Source organism: Asterias rubens, chromosome 11 (assembly GCF_902459465.1).
Source record: "Asterias rubens chromosome 11, eAstRub1.3, whole genome shotgun sequence".
NCBI classification, from domain to species: domain Eukaryota; kingdom Metazoa; phylum Echinodermata; class Asteroidea; order Forcipulatida; family Asteriidae; genus Asterias; species Asterias rubens.
The window spans coordinates 14617267-14638886 of NC_047072.1; the positions used below are offsets into that span (position 1 = coordinate 14617267).

Genomic DNA, 21620 nt, shown 5'->3' on the forward strand with positions numbered 1-21620 from the left:
TTGTCATTTTTTGAAGAAGCAAGGAAATAATAAGCAATATATAGGCTTTATGATGTTAATTGATGTGCGTGGGGAAACAATGATACCACGCATTTATTAATAAATTAATTGTAGACATATGGGTCCGTAGAAGTCAAATTTACAAAATTCTCATTAATTCCCCGGGTTTTTAATGACAAATTAACCTTTGCAATATTACTATCTGCATACAAATTAAACCAGTTAGGGCTTAACCGCTAATGTTGAACAGATAGGCCTATCAATTTTTTAACAATTCCTGTAAAACGGAGAATAATATAAAACATTCTTTCGCACTGCATTTCATATCCAAATAGGAATTCTACACGTTTGAAATGATATAAAGAAATTGCCTATCGTGTGTCTAACCCAGGGTAGAAATGGCTAAACCCATAGGGGACTTGGATATTAACGTCAAATGAATACACCTGGTATTACAGAAGACAGTAATTTATGCTATATATGCTCCCAGAACTCCGCATGTAGGCCACTTCAACGGCGAATGGCCACATTAGCGTGTCGATGAAAAGAGCCGTGGGGGTTAGATGACCGAGTTTCGGGGGCAATGTTCACGGATTCGCGCTGTGCTAGCCCGCGTGGCGTTTTCCAAACAAAGAGCGTCGTGTTACAAAGAAGGTAAAAATGCAGGATAAATAATAATTTGTTCCTAATATTTAAACTCTACCTTGCATTTTTTTCAAGTGAATAATTTGTAATAATTTTGTTTTAAAGTTTCGCCCATAGTTCATTGGAATTTTACTCGCTATATGTCTCTATTCACTGTACAAATTTTACTTTGTCTCTGTCTTATAATGGGTTTTAGTGTGCTGTTGTTGTTGTTGGTGGTGGTGGTGGTGGTGGTGGTGTTGGTGTTTTTTGGTGTGGTTTTAAAGAGATTGGCTCTATATTCGTGGATATTTTCCTGCATTTTCTATTGTTGATGGATTCCTTTGATGAAATCTTGTTTCGTTTATTAACAGCGTTCACGTTATGTGTAATGCATGTATCATTCCATCCATGTACTCATGTTCTTTGTTATTATAAGAAATCGCGTGGGTTGGTTTCATATTACGTTCCGTTATCCGTGGGCGAAAAAGTAAACCTCAAAATACTGTTTACTAACCACCCCCTCCCCATTCCCGCCCCCCCCCCCCACTGTGTGTGGGCGAGACGAACTTCCTAAAATCTACGCTCGTATTTTTTCCCCATATCAACGTCATCGAGACTTATTGAGAAAAGTATAAACCTAAAAATATTAACAGATTTTGAAGGATGTATTCTCAAAAATATAAATGTTTCCCCCGAAGGGACTTACCTCCCCGCCCCCGCCCCCCCCAAAAAAACAAAAAAAACAACAACAACAAGCATATGTTGAGATTCACTAAGTGGGAGGACTGGTCTTTGAAAATTACCAATAGTGTCCAGTGTCTTTAAAGGCAGTGGACACTATTGGTAATTACTCAAAATAATTATCATCATAAAACCTTTCTTGATTACAATTAATGGGGAGAGGTTGATAGAATAAAACATTGTGAGAAACAGCTCCCTCTGAAGTGACGTAGTTTTCGAGAAAGAAGTAATTTTCCACGAATTTGATTTCGAGACCTCAAGTTTAGAATTCGAGGTCTCGAAATCAAGCATCAGAAAGCACACAACTTCGTGTGACAAAGAAATTTTTTCTTTCATTATTATCTCGCCACTTCGACGACCGATTGAGCTCACAGGTTTGTTATTTTATGCATATGTTGAGATACACCAACTGTGAAGACTAGTCTTTGATAATTACCAAGTCTAATTCTCAAGTCTATTGGAAACTTCTTAAAGGCACTGGACACTATTGGTAATTGTCAAAGACTACACAGTTGGTGTATTTCAACATGAGCATAAAACAACAAACCTTTGAAAATTTGAGCTCAATCGGTCATCGAACTTGCGAAATAATAATGAAAGAAAAAACACCCTTTTCACACGAAGTTGTGTGCGTTTAGATGGTTGATTTCGAGACCTCAAGTTCTAAATCTGAGGTCTCGAAATCAAATTCGTGGAAAATTACGTCTTTCTCTTAAACTATGGCACTTCAGAGGGAGCCGTTTCTCACAACGTTTTATACCATCAACCTCTCCCAATTACTCGTCACCAAGTAATGTTTTATGCCAATAATTATTTTGAGTAATTACCAATAGTGTCCACTGCCTTTAACGGGCATCAAGGCAATGACCAGGGGAAACAGGGGTGTAAGGTAAGGTAAGGTAAGGTTAATTTTATTGGCAACCACATAAGGTTGGATTCGTTACAAAAACTACATTGAAACTTTCAAAACACATCACCAAAACTTAAAAATCGTTAATCTATACATGTATTAAAAAGATGAAGGTTAAGAAGTACTACGTTAAAATCAAAGAAAGGCCAGTACAAATATTACAATATCTGGAAAGGGAGATAAACAGCCGCCTGTGGTTATAAAATATCGGTCTTGATAGTGTTCAGTTTTTGTTCGAGCTTTTTTCGTCATTTGATTTTTTGAAAGATTATGCGTTTGCTCTGTTGATGGTGGGAAAACAAATTCTGTATATTATCAAATCTAAGTATAGGTATGTTCAATAACCATGTTTATGTCATGTCATGATAGCGGAACGCTTCAAAGGTTTGTGAGGTGTTTTTTAAAGCTAAGACGTCAATGTTGCATATTCACTGAAAACAACGTCGAGTTGATTAAACCTGACACCGAAGAGAGTAATATCAGGGGGTAACCATGCAACATGAAGAATGTGTAGACTTGTGACATTTACGTCTCTTGAGATATTCCGTGACGTAAGAAGCATGTTTTCCGTGACGTAAAAAGCATGGTTTTACGTCATGGAGTAAAGTCGACCCTTGCTATCAGTACGTATCAACCCTTAACATTTCTCTTGAATGGGTGAGGTCTTTAATTATACAATTATATTAATTGCAGGTACTGGACTCTCGACGTTTCGAGCAATGCAATAAGATCTTCAAAACATTGAAAACCACTTTTAAAAACGTACATGGAAATCTGAAAAGTTCTTTAGGCTCGCTTAGATTTTTCATTGTATTGATTCCTGCATGAGCAATTAAAAAAAACACTGATACAGTGCTCTCAATTTCAAGGAAATAAAGTGAAATACATGTGTCCCGGTATATGTCGTCATTACTTCCTGTTTGTCCACAAATGGTATAGAAGCCTTTGTCATTACATCCACGTGTTTGTTACATGATACATTTTTCTAGAAATAAAAACAAGACATGAGTGTACGTATAATGCTTCATGAGACATTTTGTGAATACCTTCCCTCGAAAAAGAAAGACACATCCTGGGTATTTTAAATATTTCTTTATTTGTTGTTGGTTTATGTATAACAAACACACACTAGAGGTGTTTCAAAATTCCATTTTGTTTTTATCTCAGATAAAATAATGGAGGTCTATTTTATGCTTTACGTAATATTCAAAATCTTCAAATATTTTTTAGAACAACTTCGAAATTATACAGTATTTGTGGCCGAAAAGCATGAGTAGTGTTGTAATGCATCTGTCACTTCTTTTGATTGTGATCTTCGAATAAAAGATGAATTGGGAATTATTTGAACACTTCAAAATACACGTTCTTTAAGTGTGTGTAAGGCCTGACTATAGTAATTGTCTATACACTCTTCGTGCTCGTCATCAAATAGTTACAACCGTCTTACTGGATATTAGCCGCGGGATACCGGGGGTTCGGACGCTTTTGACGGCAGAGGTGCTCGGAAGTGAACGTGAGAAAGTTCCCCGAGGGTCGGGAAGTAGATATGTATTAAAAATGACTTGTAGACGGGGATATCTCTATGCTCATTGGCCTTGTTATGAGGTGGGAGCTTGTTGGATTTATACATTATCCTTATTCCCTATATTGACAAGTCTAGAAATGTACAGGACGGTTCATTTATAGACCGTACCTTGTGTATTTTAATTTAGTGTGATGTTCTCCTCACATGAACACTCAAGTTAACAGTAAGCACATTGTCGATATTTGTTTGTTTCCCTTTATTTTTCCAGGTCCCTTTATTTTTCCATGTTTGTAAAATTTTACGAATCCAAAATGTTTATTTTTCTGTTTCAAAATAAGTACGTACAAAAACATTTGGTTGGCATAATTCGTGTATGAACCTTATTAACATTCCTGTATAAGAGATAAGAAAGAAAACTGCACCCGCTCGTATTGTATACGGGTTTGAGTCCCCCTCTTGATCTGAATCCTAGTGTTACTGTTGCTATCTGGGTTTGGACTTCGCGTAAATAGGATTATCCCGGGCTGGAACCAGACCATTCCCCTCACGTTTCATTCTGAATGTGTTTTTCTAGACTTACATGTCACTGATTGCAAGATGTAAATGTTGGCAGCTCTCATGTCAATCATTTTGGGAGTGGGTTCGATTCCCGAAGATGGACTGTGTCCCCGAGTTTGAGTTTCCAGTCCGTACTCCGTCAGTTATTCTCTAATCCAGTATTTCCTAATAAACAGAGCACGTATGTTTTCTGTACATGTCCTTTGTTCAAAGGCTTCAACAATCCTAGTTACAGTACAGTGTCATGGGTACTTTCTGAGCTTTGGGCGGCTCCTCTGTAACTGTAGACAGCAAAAGATAAAGATAAACGAAATGAAATGAATAACAGACATTGCAATTATTTTATATCATTTATTGGAGCCATTCATTCGTCACAGTCTGCGACCCTTGAATCGTAATTACACCCCCACCATTTCGTGCACAGAATACAATTTAATAGATTCTCCTTCGTTTTGGTCTCTCTTTTGAATCCATTTTTACTGCATTGATTGATCAAGGAGCGGCTCTCTTTGAAACCACGTCATGCCTATTGTGTCCATGATTTAGCCCAATTGCCCATGATCAATTAACGAGTAACTTATACAGACCATCCATCTTGAATTGTTATAAATGTTTGAGCCGGCGACTGGCACGTGCCGATTGCTGCAAAAACCCAACGACCAATTACTGCACACAGCAATTACCACCGGGGTTCGTAAACAGAGACGATTTCCTTCTCGATGAATATAAAACTCTGTCCATAAATGCAAGAAGGTTCGAAATACCCTTTTGGGGTTGTATGGTACGTTTAGTTATGTACAGGTGGAGTATATTATAATAAAGAGTCCATGGACACTCAGTGTTGAAGTTATTTTCTTGAAGACATTCAGAGTATTTGGGTCGAAACTTCGAGATGGTATGTTTTATAGATATGTACAGGTGGAGTTTAAGAGTCGATGGACACTCAGTGTTGAAGTTATTTTCTTGAAAACATTCGGAGTAGGCCTATTTTGGGTCGAAACTTCGAGATGATAGAAATGCTTGTTTTATACAGTCTTGCAAACTGCATGATATCTCTGCGAGCGTTTCTATTTATTTTTTTATTTCTTACACATTCAAAATGGCCACACTGACAAATACACCAACGCCAAATTAAGGTGAGAAGGCAAGATACCAGTCACATAGTGTATATTGTGACATTGTATTTTGGCTGGTATTACAAACCTTATTCTGGTAAGACTAATTTCAACATCATTGTTATTGTTCTAGGGACTCATAAGAATGCATTTATAATGGTTGCCATAAGTTAACATGAAATTTCCACGGGACCCGAAATCTGTACATTGCCCCCCCCCCCCTACTATAAGCAGTTCTATAAAATTTGAATCAAGCCCAAGTTTTGATTACGACCCGAGTATAGTTCATTGATTTGCTCACTGTGATATTAGAAGGCAAACCCCGTGAACATTTCTGGCAATCCCTTTCAAACAGTACAAACACAACCCATGCTTTGTTTTGTACAGAAATTGTAATTATTAAGCCGCAGCACAATGGAAAATAATTTCTTCGTTGTGTTGCGAGAACATCTGCCAGCATGTCCTGCTTTCTGTATAGATGATTAGTGTATGAAACAATAGTTGTATGAATAGTGTATGAAACAATAGTTGTATTCAAACTAGAATACCGGATACAATCATAGCTGAAAGGCCATGTGGGAATTGGAGTGATTGTACTGATTAACTCAAAACATGCAAATGTAAATAGTGCATACTAATTCCGCTAAATGGATTTATGTTGCGTCTGATCGTTGACAATTCGTTCAACTCAATTAGACAGCAGTTCTGGTATAGGATGTTCAATAAACAAATTTTCCACTGTAGTTTTATTTTTAACAACTACTTCTAACCCCCTGCTACTAACTTCATTACAAAAATTCATCAATCGCAATGATAATACATCAAGTTATGTCGCATTAGTTTGAAATGGATTATCATAAAATGGGTAGAAATAATCAGGGGTTCTATTAGTTTGATCACTGCAGGTTGGTATGACTGTTTGCTTTTAAATTGTCAAAGAGCACCACCCACTGTATAAAGTACCATCTCAACGTAGGTGATTCAGCTGATACAAGTTGGCTCCGCCTACTATTGAAACTTCTGTCCAATCGTTATCATCCATGCAAGTAATCTTGTCCATGTGTCTGATTATACTTCGCCCACCAACGTACCATACTACCACTGTCTATAAGTGACATACAAGTCATCGGCTACTGAAGAAGCACCGCCCATTAAGTAACTTTCATCCAATCGGATTGATTGTGACAGGTGTGTATTGAGCAGCACTGAAATACTGCAAGGGTTTCATGCTCCGACGATATAGATGAGGTGTCCAACAACCTTCCCAGAGGCCAACATTGCGTGGCACACGATGTGGTTTTGTCGTTTACCTTTAGATTTAAGCTGGTTTTCAATTACCATTTTATCGTTTCTAAAAAAAATTCCTCTTTTCAAGTTATGTTTCAGAAATTTGAAATTAGTGCTGGCAATTCTCCTTCGTTTTGGTCTCTCTTTTGAATCCATTTTTACTGCATTGATTGATCAAGGAGCGGCTCTCGTTGAAACTACGTCATGCCTATTGTGTCCATGATTTAGCCCAATTGCCCATGATCAATTAACGAGTAACTTATACAGACCATCCATCTTGAATTGTTATAAATGTTTGAGCCGGCGACTGGCACGTGCCGATTGCTGCAAAAACCCAACGACCAGTTACTGCACACAGCAATTACCACCGGGATTCGTAAACAGAGACGATTTCCTTCTCGATGAATATAAAACTCTGTCCATAAATGCAAGAAGGTTCGAAATACCCTTTTGGGGTTGTATGGTACGTTTAGTTATGTACAGGTGGAGTATATTATAATAAAGAGTCCATGGACACTCAGTGTTGAAGTTATTTTCTTGAAGACATTCAGAGTATTTGGGTCAAAACTTCGAGATGGTATGTTTTATAGATATGTACAGGTGGAGTTTAAGAGTCGATGGACACTCAGTGTTGAAGTTATTTTCTTGAAAACATTCGGAGTAGGCCTATTTTGGGTCGAAACTTCGAGATGATAGAAATGCTTGTTTTATACAGTCTTGCAAACTGCATGATATCTCTGCGAGCGTTTCTATTAATTTATTTATTTCTTACACATTCAAAATGGCCACACTGACAAATACACCAACGCCAAATTAAGGTGAGAAGGCAAGATACCAGTCACATAGTGTATATTGTGACATTGTATTTTGGCTGGTATTACAAACCTTATTCTGGTAAGACTAATTTCAACATCATTTTTATTGTTCTAGGGACTCATAAGAATGCATTTATAATGGTTGCCATAAGTTAACATGAAATTTCCACGGGACCCGAAATCTGTACATTGCCCCCCCCCCCCTACTATAAGCAGCTCTATAAAATTTGAATCAAGCCCAAGTTTTGATTACGACCCGAGTATAGTTCATTGATTTGCTCACTGTGATATTAGAAGGCAAACCCCGTGAACATTTCTGGCAATCCCTTTCAAACAGTACAAACACAACCCATGCTTTGTTTTGTACAGAAATTGTAATTATTAAGCCGCAGCACAATGGAAAATAATTTCTTCGTTGTGTTGCGAGAACATCTGCCAGCATGTCCTGCTTTCTGTATAGATGATTAGTGTATGAAACAATAGTTGTATGAATAGTGTATGAAACAATAGTTGTATTCAAACTAGAATACCGGATACAATCATAGCTGAAAGGCCATGTGGGAATTGGAGTGATTGTACTGATTAACTCAAAACATGCAAATGTAAATAGTGCATACTAATTCCGCTAAATGGATTTATGTTGCGTCTGATCGTTGACAATTCGTTCAACTCAATTAGACAGCAGTTCTGGTATAGGATGTTCAATAAACAAATTTTCCACTGTAGTTTTATTTTTAACAACTACTTCTAACCCCCTGCTACTAACTTCATTACAAAAATTCATCAATCGCAATGATAATACATCAAGTTATGTCGCATTAGTTTGAAATAGATTATCATAAAATGGGTAGAAATAATCAGGGGTTCTATTAGTTTGATCACTGCAGGTTGGTATGACTGTTTGCTTTTAAATTGTCAAAGAGCACCACCCACTGTATAAAGTACCATCTCAACGTAGGTGCTTCAGCTGATACAAGTTGGCTCCGCCTACTATTGAAACTTCTGTCCAATCGTTATCATCCATGCAAGTAATCTTGTCCATGTGTCTGATTATGCTTCGCCCACCAACGTACCATACTACCACTGTCTATAAGTGACATACAAGTCATCGGCTACTGAAGAAGCACCGCCCATTAAGTAACTTTTATCCAATCGGATTGATTGTGACAGGTGTGTATTGAGCAGCACTGAAATACTGCAAGGGTTTCATGCTCCGACGATATAGATGAGGTGTCCAACAACCTTCCCAGAGGCCAACATTGCGTGGCACACGATGTGGTTTACCTTTATATTTCAGCTGGTTTTCAATTACCGTTTTATCGTTTCTAAAAAAAATGCCTCTTTTCAAGTTATGTTTCAGAAATTTGAAATTAGTACTGGCAATGTTGATAATTGGTGTTATGGTTTCGTCTTAAATGTGAAGTATTTCACATTGGATGAAAAAGTGACTGTTTTGCCCATAAGATAGGAAGTGTAGGATATGGTGGGGGCATGCTTGAAAAAGTTGGTACACCTTCAACTTTCATGCACTTTTTGTATCTCTTGTGTTCTATTTTTCTTGTTGCCCCTGATAGACAAACACCAAGCACACACCCTGAGCAATCTCCATGTAGGAAGGTGTCGGTATCGCGGGGGCTTTGCACTCGCCAGCGTGCACTAGTGCCGACCTTCACGGGTAACCAACCGATGTTCACTTTACGCACCGTTGCCTCATCGAGTGATCAGTTCGTTTTGTTTTGTCCCCCCATTCGTCCTTCTATGTTTGGCAACCGACGGCTGGCGAATGTAATGAAGTCAGGCACAAGCAATGGGATTGAAACCATTTAAAAGCTCTTCTTTGGTTGTGTGGTTATTTTCGTGAATCATGAGACGTAGTATTTCGTAAAAGATAACAAAATTAAAGAGAGACCAGATATATTGCTGGATTCAAACAAGGCATTGGTTGACTTTAACTGTCCATGTCAAGAAACCGTGTAATGATATAGAACCGTAGATTAAACCGAGAATCAGTATCTTAAAAATGTAAATTGTTTTAGCTGTAAATATTGGGACCGGTTATGATTGTGGTCAACTTGTCTTTGTTAAACAAACGAAAACTGTAGCAACCCTGTAGCCACCCTGTTATTGAACGTTACGATTTAGACTATAGAAAGGAAAATCATTCTGGCTCTTTTTTGACGTTATTTTATCCAGGTTTTTTTAGAACATGATTAAGATCAGGAAGGGGGAGGGGCTACACGTTGGGGATCTTGGACCGCAAGATTCGGCTCTGGTCGTGGTCGAGATGGGATTCCTAGGACTCCGTCGTAATGGGATCTGAACCCAGTTCAACTGATGTGAAGGCACAACTCTATTTAGATGTTCATGGAATAGTCGTCGTATGCCGAAGAAGGAGCGAATCAGTTCTCATCGAGCGGACTCCAGCGTGGTTCGCCTTGGCGGCACGGCACATTGTCGACGAACACGGATTTCCATCAGTGCCCGGCCCGATTCCAGGGTCACCAGTGAGGCACAAGTATCGACAGCCAAGCCAGGTCGCCAAAGTACAGGCAATGGTTCGTTAACCTCACTAGAGAGGCAAGGAGGAGAGCAGTCTGGGTGTACAGACTATGGTCTGGTCTTTAACTCCCTATGAGGCTGTCATATATACGGCCCTTTAGGAAACTAGGGTTTGGGCCTTGGCTACGGCTTAGGCTTCGTGAGTTATTCTGAAAACGTGTTCTTTCGGTTCGGGGCTCCAAGTCGTACTTGGAGCTTAAAGCCCAAGCCAAAGCAGTGGTTTCGAAAAGGGTCTATAATTGGGTTTTCTAGACAGCTTTTGAGTGAGCTGAGTTGGATATGATTTGGCCGATGGAGCTCACCTCTGCTGACCAGTAACCTGCATCATGTCAGACTCAGAAATCAATTATAAATTTTTTCTCTTTCACTGAAATCTATTTTAAATTTCATTTTTCCTCCACCCCCTAGTCCATGCGTACCCGATGACTAATTTATCAAATTAAAGAACTTTCTTCGTGGATTGATCAAACTCATCCTTCCGCGTGAATGATTTACAAACACTGTATTTGGGACATGTCCAATTTGTATTACATGCAGATGCAACGATGTTTAGCACCATTAATTAAAAGCCTAACTAATCCATGGGTCAGTGGTATACAAGTCCAAGTGTAAAATCGTGATGGGGAGCTTGTACAATGGGATTACGTCTATGATAGCGATTTAGCGTCTATCATCTAAGCCTCTCACGTCCATGACGCATTCACACGTTCATCTCTGAGCGGCTGCAGCCATACCGTCCATGGACAGGGCTTTTCACACGTGTAGACACATCTCAAATAGATCACGCGCGAATTGACGTGGTTACAGAGTGCTGGACAGTTGGAAGAACACAAAGACCGCTTCGCGCCATTTCTATGAGAAAACTAATCAAACTACGTCCGCTAGTGTCAAAAAAATCTCCTCATTGGCTATTCTTTGTTTGTACTCCTTCTTGGTTTGTTTTGTTTGCAAAATTTTGATTTGTAATAAGGGACTAAAGAAATGTATCTGCTGTGCTTTTATTCTTGCGCGTCCCAAGGACATCAAAACTGCGTGAAGGAAATCTGATGACATTGATGCCAAATCTGACAAATTGGCAACCTTGCCACAACCTCTCGAGCGAGAGACTAACAGATCGTAAAACCTTAAACTTGCACTCTTTCATCGAGGTGCAAGGATAGAAGGGATCTGTTGCTGAATCACTGAAGTTCAATGAAAATATCAGCCTATTTTTAAAACATTATTCTTGGCCTTGTTAAAGACGAAGCTACGGTTTACCATCGAAAGGTCTAAGAGCTACGTCCATTTAACCGTTACATGGGCATCGCGTGAATCACTTGGAGCAGTGTAATACCTGCTTTGCACTTGGCTTGCAACTACGTCACTTTACAAATGTTGTATTTTCCTGATCGTCAGTTATAATAAGGCCTTATTTGTCAAGCAGTCGTAGAAGTTTGGGAACGATCTTGGGATTTTCTTGGTTGCAGAAATGTTGGGTCGTCCTTTGGGCGATATTACTCACTCCGTAGTTTGGTCCATTGTTGTTTGTTCACTGTGTATTTTTATTCGGATATTTTTAGGCTTTCTTCGTAATAATTGATTGACTCATTTTGAACCATACCCCCTGACGACTTTAACATCTTAGATTTCCCTACCCTGTCGATTTACTAAGTAAGTCGATGGAAAATGTCGATGGACCCTGCAGTGAGAGGTGTACATGTATATACCACTTCGTTATATAAAGAAAGACGGAAATTGACGAAAAAAGGTGTACCGAAACCATACTAAGAACTGCATTTCTCAAAACGAATAAACAAATAAACAAACAAACATCTAACGATATCTATACGCCCCTCCACTCCTTGAAAAATCAACAACACCCCACCCGTCTGGTTGTGGTCAAATAGCCGGAAATGTTCCCTTACAAAATGTACAGACGGTGACGTCATGTAGAGTTATGACGAATCGCTTGCCTTGTCTTACCACGGTTCCGCCCCTTCGGATCAACTCGAACGGGGACCGTTTTACTTCTTACATTCAGTTTTCGTTTTAATTCTGGACGCTGTTTCCAAGAAGTCAGCAAAGCGAAACCATGCACCAGATACGAAGGCAATGGCGATAAAAACGTAATGGTTTACACATTAAAGACCTGGAAACCGTTGGGAATTATCAAAGACCAGTTTTCTCACTTCGTGTATCTCAACATATGCATTAAATAACAAAGTTGTGAAAGTTTGAGCTCAATTGGTCGTCGAAGTTAGTCGTCGATAAAATGGAAGAAGAAAAATAAACTTTGTCACACGAAGTTGCTTTCAGATGCTTGATTTAGATACCTCAGAATCAAATTCCGAGGTCTCGAAACCAAATTCAAATATAGTGGACAAATCACTTCTTTCTCGAGACTACGTTACTTCAGAGGGAGCCGTTTCTCACAATGTTTTATACTATTAACAGATCTCCGTTGGTCGTTAACAAGTAAGTTTTTTGCTAACAGTAGTGTCTAGTGCCCCACTTGGTATAAACAGTGAAGAGAACAGTAAAGCCATGCTGATTGGAATAAACCCATTACATTAATATCAATGTCATCATCATTTTGTTGTTTTCTCCAAAACATCGTCGAATGGGGTGAGAATCATAATATTGTGCAAATCTTCTTAATTATCAAAGCGTGATTTTGAAATTCTGTTTTTCATGCAGGCCTGTCACCATGCGTATTGTTTCCCTTATGGTGCACTCTAATGTCACGCGATATCAGTTCTCAAAAATAGCATAATCATGTTGCAGGGAATCCTGAACAAGATGTTACTTCTAATGTCCTCTCATATCCTTCGATTCTTTTCAAATCGATCAATCGACACTCAACTTGATCCATGTAATCGATTCTTTTCAGGCACTCTCAGTCAAGTAAACACAACTTAGTAATATAAAACCCCTTCGACCTTGGAGCAGTGATTTTGATTCGATTCTCTGACCCAAACCCTTCTTGTACAAATATAGCAAATAGGTTGGGTTTGTTATTCGTCCTTGACACACCTCCTCTCAGTTATAGAGATGGAGTTTGTGAGGTAACGTACAATTGTCACGTTTCTGATGATGAGGCAAATAACACGAGGTTTGTGCGCACCCCGGAAGAGGAAAAGTGTCATTTCAAAATTATTATGCAGTGAAATAAAATTAAAGTCCTACATTTTGTTTTCTTCGAATCAGTATCCAAATTTAATAAACAATCAAACTCTGGGAATATTTCAATTAATTAAATGATGTTGGATCCAAGATCAACACTATCATCTATAAACATGCACATTCATTTCAAATTTGTAAGTAATAATAATGTTGTTTAAATACGTCTTTTGGGGTTGAATGTTTACCTTTTATTGACACAGTGGAACTGTACATGCTCAGACATTCTATAGCCAGCGTCGTGCTCCCATTTTACAATAACAGTGAAGAATACCGAAACTCTACATACAAAGAGGTGCCAGACTAACTTGCCCCCTCTGGCATCGTTATTATTATTTTTTTGTATTAATGTATTTGGATGTGAGAATAGATTGATTGACAAGAAACTACTTATGATTTAGAAATTCAGGGGGGAAAAAACACAAATAATGCCGGTTTATGAAAGTCACTCTCGAATGGATTTCCTACAAAAAGGCCCCAAACCCGACAAAAATTCCAGCACATCGGGAGTGTTATTTCATTGGAAGACTTTTTGGTCAATGCTGAACAAATTCGGACCGTGCTGATATCAATTACGCCCATAGGCCTAAATAATAAACATATAACGACAAATAAAAAGACATTAGCAATAGGGTATTTTACTCAATTGTGTTTTGGGATTTAAACATGTATGGAAAGATTGGGTTGGTGTAAGGGGTTGGGACTGGGGGCTGGTTATGAAGATGTGTAGGTGCCTTGCAAATGCAATATCTATGGCAGGGTGGGTCACTTTAAATCAGTTGTTTTACCTTCTGGTGTAATCTGTTTAGCAAGTTAGGGCTGAAATTCTCACAAATCCCACATTTCATATTATTACAAGGCGAATATTTCATACTATTTACTAGGGACAATTTCTATGTGCTTTTACTGGCGGGTGTTGCTTCACACGATTGGCACTGTGCCAGTGACCTACAATTTCAATGATTTCGGTACCTCTTTACTTCCTCAATTTCTTCCAAATTTGGCAAGTCAAATCAGGAAAAGACCTTGATTGAAAAATAGTATCATGCATGAACTCGAACCATGCTTAACATTCATTTCCAATGTAAACGCCAAATATGCCAGGCCCCTATTTGCTAAGTTTTTCACATATGTCATAAGCAATTCAATAAACACAAACACATACTTCTGTATAGTCCAACATTTGTGCTGGTTGCGGGGCCCACTACAATCCACCTGCCAGTAACTTGAACCAATCATTTTCCATACTGGAAAAATTATTGAAATTAAGCGCGAAGTTCAACCAATCAGCGTTGGGAGGTAAATGGGTCAGGGGTAACGAACTTGAAGCAAGCGCTGCATGCAATTCTATTCATAATAAAGTGAGCACATGTGTATCAGCAGAAACCGTATGTGTGCATTCGAATCACCGAACCTGGAATTTTTCGGCCGGGAAACTCAGCATTTTATACTCCCTTTCCACCTCAGCTGGGACTGCTTACTACAAAACATTTGATACGAAAGGTACATAGACTGTACTGGGTATGTATACATATTTAACGAGTTTATAATTGTTGTATAAACTGAAGAAAATGTAGACTACTTTTCGGGTAAAGTGTGTGAGTTTGTGATAGTCTGTGCGCGCGGTAAACGCATTCACGTAAAACGAAGGCCAATGACACGGGCTCGGAGTACAGCATGATGCCGTGTGAAAGCCATTGCACTCGGGGTGCTGTGTGCTGGGCTGTCGCTCGGCCAATTGTTTGGCATTTCGTTCAGGTTCACCCCTTTCTCTGTGTTCTCACACCGAAATGAAGTCCAGTTGTTGTGTTGTGTTCACGTTGAATTTGCACTTGGGATTTTGCGGAAATGAAAAATGCATATGTTTGTAAAAAGTAGGGAAGTTTTAGCAAAATTGAAGAAAATTCCTCGTACGTTCAATGTTCATGAACCCTGTGTTCTACTGATTCTCGCTTTGTAAAACGTTGCGAGCCCATTTTTCTCCTTCCTTATTAATTCCCGTATATGACGGAGTGTGTTTCCTTGAAGCCAAACTTTAAAATTTCATGGTGTATTTGGTGTTGTGTCAAGACTCTTACTCAATGCAAGGGAAAATGCAGAATCTATTTTGAACTTCTTACTTTAGACACTTCGGTCCCAGCACTCAATTTTATTAGTAATACTATAATAGAGATGAAAAAAAGACAGAAAAAAAAGAGGCCCCTACTAGGCGTACAACACATGTGCAATCTCAAAATATTCATCAAGTGCTATTGTTGACTGGAACATGTGCTTGCAAGCATGCACTACAAAATAAATTTTTGTTTACACTTAAGGACTGACACCCTTTAAAATCCTGTTATAGACCCCAAGTTCTTATAAACAACACACAACAAGATATGTATGATTTAAGTATATAACCATTTCCGAGAAAGATCAAATGGACGCATGTTTTGGAATGGAAGTAATGTGTTCTATACTTCGAAAGCTGTAGCTTTTATACATTATCGTATTGTTCTTGTAAATTTAAAAATGGGTGTACTAATTATAATATAATTGACAATATAGTTGGAGAACCTATACCTTCATCCACATAACGACTGAACACAAAATTAACTGTTGTACCTCTATACCTTCGCCCACATACTGAATGAACAGTTGGAGCTATCTTCATAAATTTCCTTTCATTAATTATTACTAAAAGCTCTAACCAAGGATTCAGTTAATTAATGCATTAAAACATGTAACATGTTTGCAGGCGCGCTGTTTATTTTTTGAAGGTTCAGACATGAAGAGGCTGTAGACATACTAATTAAAGATCACAGAATTTGACAAAATGAAACAAAAATCTTGAACATAAAGTGAAAGATGTACACTAGTTAAATAATTGTAATTTTCTGAAGATTTTTTTTTATCAACACTGGTTCATACTTTCTACGAATGCAAAGCAAATTTTGACGCCACAGCTCTTTATCTTTGCTGCGAATGTTTCGCAGAAATTGAGCACATTTCAACTGATGCGACGTCAACATTCTTATTGCATTTGCATTCGCAGGATGAACTGAGTATGTAAAAAAAAAAAGAAGATAGTTTGATGAATGAATTTACAGCATTTTAGAAACTGTGTGTCGGTGTTTTCCCCAGTGATTGAATACCAAGCATTATTCTGCAGAATCCAAAATCATGAAGCAAATTATTGTGAGCATAATAAGGAATCCCAAGTTACTGTTCATACTTCCCTGTAGCAATCTTTGAAAGCTTAAATATACGTATACGTGTAACGTTGTTTTTAAGAATTCGAAGAAGCTGGTGGAAAATTAATGTGCTTTGCAGACAGAGAATGTTGCATACAACCTGTAGACAGACAGTGTTTGTATTGAGAATGAAGAAATTTGCACACAAAATAAATACAAACATTAAAAAAAAAAGTATTTATTGTGCTAATCTAAATATTTTTTACAGTTTTGCTATGCATAATAGAAAGTAAACTATTAATATTGTTAAGATTTATTTTTAAAAAGTCACCCGTGAAATGTCCTTAATTTGTTTTAGAGCACATTTCTTGATAAAACACATTAAGAAAATGCTTAGGAGTAAAGCTTTGGTCAATCCAGGGTTGGTCAGTGAGGCAAAGTGGTGGGGACTTATCAACTTAAGTAGTGATTTAGCTATGTTAAATACCGTTATGTAACATTCCACCCACAGACATTGCAGAGTGTTGATCTGTGGCTTGTAGTAAGTGGTTATGCCTTCTAGGTATTGACCAAATTACTGGAAATCAATTCATTCCTTGACCACCAAGGTCACATCAATGATATCATTGGGTTTAATACTCATATGTTATTCGGTCAATAACGTACCAGTGAAGAGAGGGTCTGGTTACTCTATTCAATCAGGCAGTCTATTCAAGCGAAGGTGTTCATTTATCTAGCATACTTGGTCTTTAAATTGTTTACATTTTTACATAAAAACACCAAACTGTAGATTTTTTTATATTTTTATTTCAAGAAGCAAACCATACCTTGGGCCATGTTTTGTTTTTAGTGTTCTAATGAAGGGACCAGGGAATTTTCTCACAAATGCAAAATCCCAAGATATTGACCATAAAATAACAACCTTTCATATAAAGTAATACAGCACGTAAATTTTCATGTAGAATCTCTAAAGATAATTGGCTGATGAACATATTCCACATAAGTTTGTTTTATTTGTTTTCATGAAAACCAGCATTTTCCTGATACGATACGTCTGTCCAACTGGTCCCACAGCCACAATTACATGTTTTGAGAATTTTGTTTTCAAACTGCTGCTTACTACCAGAATAACAATTATATAGAATAAAGTTAAATGCTTCAATTTTACATGAAAGAACGAGATTCACTAGCAGAGTGTGCTGCTGTATACAATACAATGCATGTAGGGATTTTTCACATCATGATAGCGAAAAAAATCATACTGCGCATTGGCACTATGCCATTAATGTGTATTTCAATGTATATGATTTGAAAATTCTTGAAAAAAACAAAGCTGAAAAACAACTATTCTGCTGGTCTTGCTCTTCAGTGTATATTATAATGCTATGAAAAATGGTTGAATTACAGCACTGATGAATAGGCTACGATTCAGAATGTTTAAATACAATTCTATTTTGACATTTTTAACATACTCGTCACTTTGTGAAAACAATGACGATCAGTGATAATATAAATTCACACAAAACTTGCACAGCACAGTCAATTGATTATTCTCTTGTGTATGATGAAGGCATGTTATTGTGGAGAATTTAATGTCATTGTTTTATGGTCTATTAATTATACCCTTTTGAATTATAGCATTTGATTGAGACAAGCATTGCGTGACAAATTTGTTGGTTTTACAGATGTAGTCCTTTTGATGAACGTAAAAGGGCTTGCTAATGATGTCACAAACACTCTTTTACTTTACACTCTTTCATTACAAAGTACACAAAGTCTCTTTCAACATACATGTACTTCACTATTTTTAGTTTTTTAGACAGTAATTGTAATCCATTAGCGTAAGACATCTTTTTGCAAAAACTGTTGCCTTTTCTTCTGTTTTGCAGTTTCCTTTTTGCAGCTTTAATTTCAATTCAGTCTCAAATATGGATTACTTTGATCTAGAAAAGAACACATTGTGTAGTATTTATTTTGGCAGATGAAAATAAAGGTTAAGAATGGCTCAAGAAAGGTGTTTATAGCCTTTTTGTTGGGCAAAAAAGGCAAAAAGTGTACTAAAAACAAATGTTGTAATCTTTGTGTTCCATCAGTCAGCAAGTATTTTTTGCCACACTTGATGTTTTTGCACCTTCCCAAATATACATTATTGATATTTGTTTAAAGGCAGTGGACACTATTGGTTATTACTCAAAATAGTTATTTGCATAAAACCTCAATTGGTAACGAGTAATGGGGAGAGGTTGATAGTATAAATCATTGTGAGAAACGGCTCCCACTGAAGTGACGTAGTTTTTGAGAAAGAAGTAATTTTCCACGAATTTGAATTTGAGACCTCAAGTTTAGAACCTGAGGTCTCGAAATCAACCATCTAAATGCACACAACTTAGTGTGACAAGGGTGTTTTTTCTTTCATTATTATCTCACAACTTCGACGACCAATTGAGCTCAAATTTTCACAGGTTTGTTATTTCATGCATATGTTTAGATACACCAAGTGAGAAGACTTGTCTTTGACAATTACCATTGGTGTCCACTGTCTTTAAATAACATAAGTGTGCAAACCCTTTTTAATTGGACCACTGTTTGTTTCCAGATGTAAAATAGGCCTGTAGGCCTCACAGTGAACGACTCATTAATTTGGAGACAATACATTTTTTTAATGAAAAAAGCACAGTCCCCTGGCTTGTGTGAACATTTGTGTATTATTGATATTGTTTCATAGATATTTGGTTCTTTTTAGTAAAGATTTCTTTTTCAGCGAAGGATTAAGTTCTGGCGCCACCTCCACTGTAGTTGCCTTTATTATTTCTGACTGAAATCATGCATAACTAACCATGCGTTAATATTGTTATCTGAATATGTCCTTGATAAACAAAGAATAATTGTACGTTATTTTAGCAAGCTGTTCTGGTTCATTGAGCAGTGACTAGGGGAATGTATTAGAATGTTACATTAGAAGCCATGTGTATGTTGTGAATTCTTCATAATTATTCCAGAATATATTTCTTGAAATATCGTCAGTTTTACAAAACATTATATTTTAAAACATTTTAATGCAAACCTCCGAGTGGTAGTTTTTTTTATTTTTTTATTTTTATTGTTGATTATTATCAGTGTATCACTCAAACATTGGACTGGGAGTTTAGGTCTGTAGGTCATAGGTTACAGGAAACCCAGTTAATTTAAATAAGACTCTTTTGTCTTGTCTTTTTGCTCTTGAAATAATCTTATTTTAAAGTGTCTGCAGCCGATTTCACAAAACGCTAGGATTAATCTTATCTCGAGTTAGGACAAGAAATAACTTGGGATTAATCTTAAATGTACATGCCCAGTGTGAGGCTGGACTCGTCCTAAGACGAGTCCTAAGATTAATCCTAAGACGAGTCCTAAGATTAATCCTAAGTTAGGAAGAATTTGGTGAAATCGATGGCTGGTTTCATTATAAAAGTTACCTTTTGATAATAATAACCAATACACAAAATTTGCTGCTACTTCAAGATCCACATTCTGTAGTACATTTATAGGCACGCTTCAGCAATGCATTATTTCACCATCTGCACTGTATTGTCGCTCCAAATCATGGGATTTCACAGTTAGGAAAGCTAGGCTTACGTGTATGGCATGATTGAAACTGGAAGAAAGCTCACTGATGTAAGTGAATGATAAAGGAGTGCATTGTTCAGCACTCACTTGTTTTTGTTAAACGTTCGCCTCAATCGGTGCGTTGTTCAGCACTTTGTTAATTAATTCAAATGAGTTAAGGAATGCGTTGTTCAGCATTCAATAAATTTGCATTATTCAAATAAATAGTTACTTCATTGACTTTCTTTGTGTTAAATTGGTAAAACAAATCTTGTGCATGTTGCTTATTGCTGAAAACAATACCCCAAGTGATGACATTTTAATAATTTATTGTTCTACAATAGGTGTTCTTTTTGCCAATGGGCAGGTAAATAATTTTGTCACAATAATCTAGATATTCTTATGTCATTCTATTCAGTTGGTGATTTTGATTGATTATTTCAGAAACTGTTATTTGCTTTTCAGGTCAAAATATTTCCAGGGACTAACTGGGTGGTGCATCAAAGGGCGATGGCACCAATGCAAAGTAAATCCACAACACAATCCACCGATTCCTCTTCACCATTACCCATCACCTCCTGCAATTGTCCAGAAAGAATGAAAGAAGGTAGCATTCTCTATAGCCTACTGTCCTCGACTGCACACGAGCCCATTGCCATGGAAAGTGAAGACAGTGGTAGCCCCACCAATCGCTTGACCACCACTACCACCACCACGTCAACACCCACCGAGAGAAGGTATCCCACCAACGGCGTAACGTCCGTCTCACAAGTTGTCAACCAGGCGCTGTGGCGGCGTGGCAGCAACCCCTTCATCCCACCGACCATCATCATGCTGAAACACCAAGAAAGTATATGTCAACAGGCTGCGCAACTTCTCCTCAAGACGGTAGACTTTGTAAGGAATTTACCCTCCACCCAGCGGCTGTGCCCACATGATCGCACCACCCTTTTCCAGCACTGCTGGGCGGAACTCCTTGTACTGATGATGACACAGTACAAATTCCACTTTGAAACTGAGGAGATAGACTTTAGTTTTGGTGTTGACAACGATGGTGACCAACAGACGTGCCACCATTGTCATGGGCACACAAGCGAAAATATGCTTCTGCGGTGCTTGGTTGCACTTCAAGGGATCCCAACGCAATCGGACATTCACATGATGGAGTGTTTCTTCAGTAAATGTGAATTGATGGGATTGGACGATAAGGAGTATGCTTACCTGAAAATGACGATTCTCTTCAATCCAGGTGAGTGATATTACAGCTCATAATAATGCTATTTGGATTGCAAAACTTTCATTTACAGTGCCAAAATGCGTTATTCGGACTAGAAATTGATTTGCCTATAAGAGGTTGGGTCATGTCCACTCACTTTTTATCAATCAAAATCTAACAATAAAAACGCATTGCTCCAATATGTTTCCGCTAACAATTTTGTGTATGTGTCAAAATGTGAGATAAGGCCCTCAAAAGTTATTGCTTGAAAGTCTTTGAGACATCGTTTCTCATGGAGGTTATTCATATTGATTTGAATACAATCTTTAAGGGTCATGGCGAGTACATTT

The 21620-nt window shown here is 37.7% G+C and overlaps 1 protein-coding gene across 2 annotated transcripts; it reads left to right on the forward strand.

The window, feature by feature from the left end:
- The first annotated feature begins 14651 nt into the window (after positions 1 to 14651).
- LOC117296859 (nuclear receptor subfamily 0 group B member 1-like) lies at positions 14652 to 21353 on the forward strand. Of its 2 annotated transcripts, none has more exons than XM_033779946.1 (2): positions 14652 to 14799; positions 20520 to 21353. In XM_033779946.1, exon 2 carries the CDS (start codon positions 20565 to 20567, stop codon positions 21309 to 21311), a length of 747 nt encoding a protein of 248 aa, XP_033635837.1. In that variant the 5' UTR covers positions 14652 to 14799; positions 20520 to 20564; the 3' UTR covers positions 21312 to 21353. The 2 variants fall into 2 exon arrangements, with proteins under 2 accessions (XP_033635837.1, XP_033635836.1); XM_033779945.1 differs by having other exon boundaries at positions 14652 to 14817; positions 20520 to 21352.
- The last annotated feature ends 267 nt before the right edge of the window (positions 21354 to 21620 follow it).

Excerpts from the sequence above, each read along its gene's own strand:
- LOC117296859 (XM_033779946.1), top strand. The coding sequence starts at position 20,565 with ATGGCACCAATGCAAAGTAAATCCACAACACAATCCACCGATTCCTCT.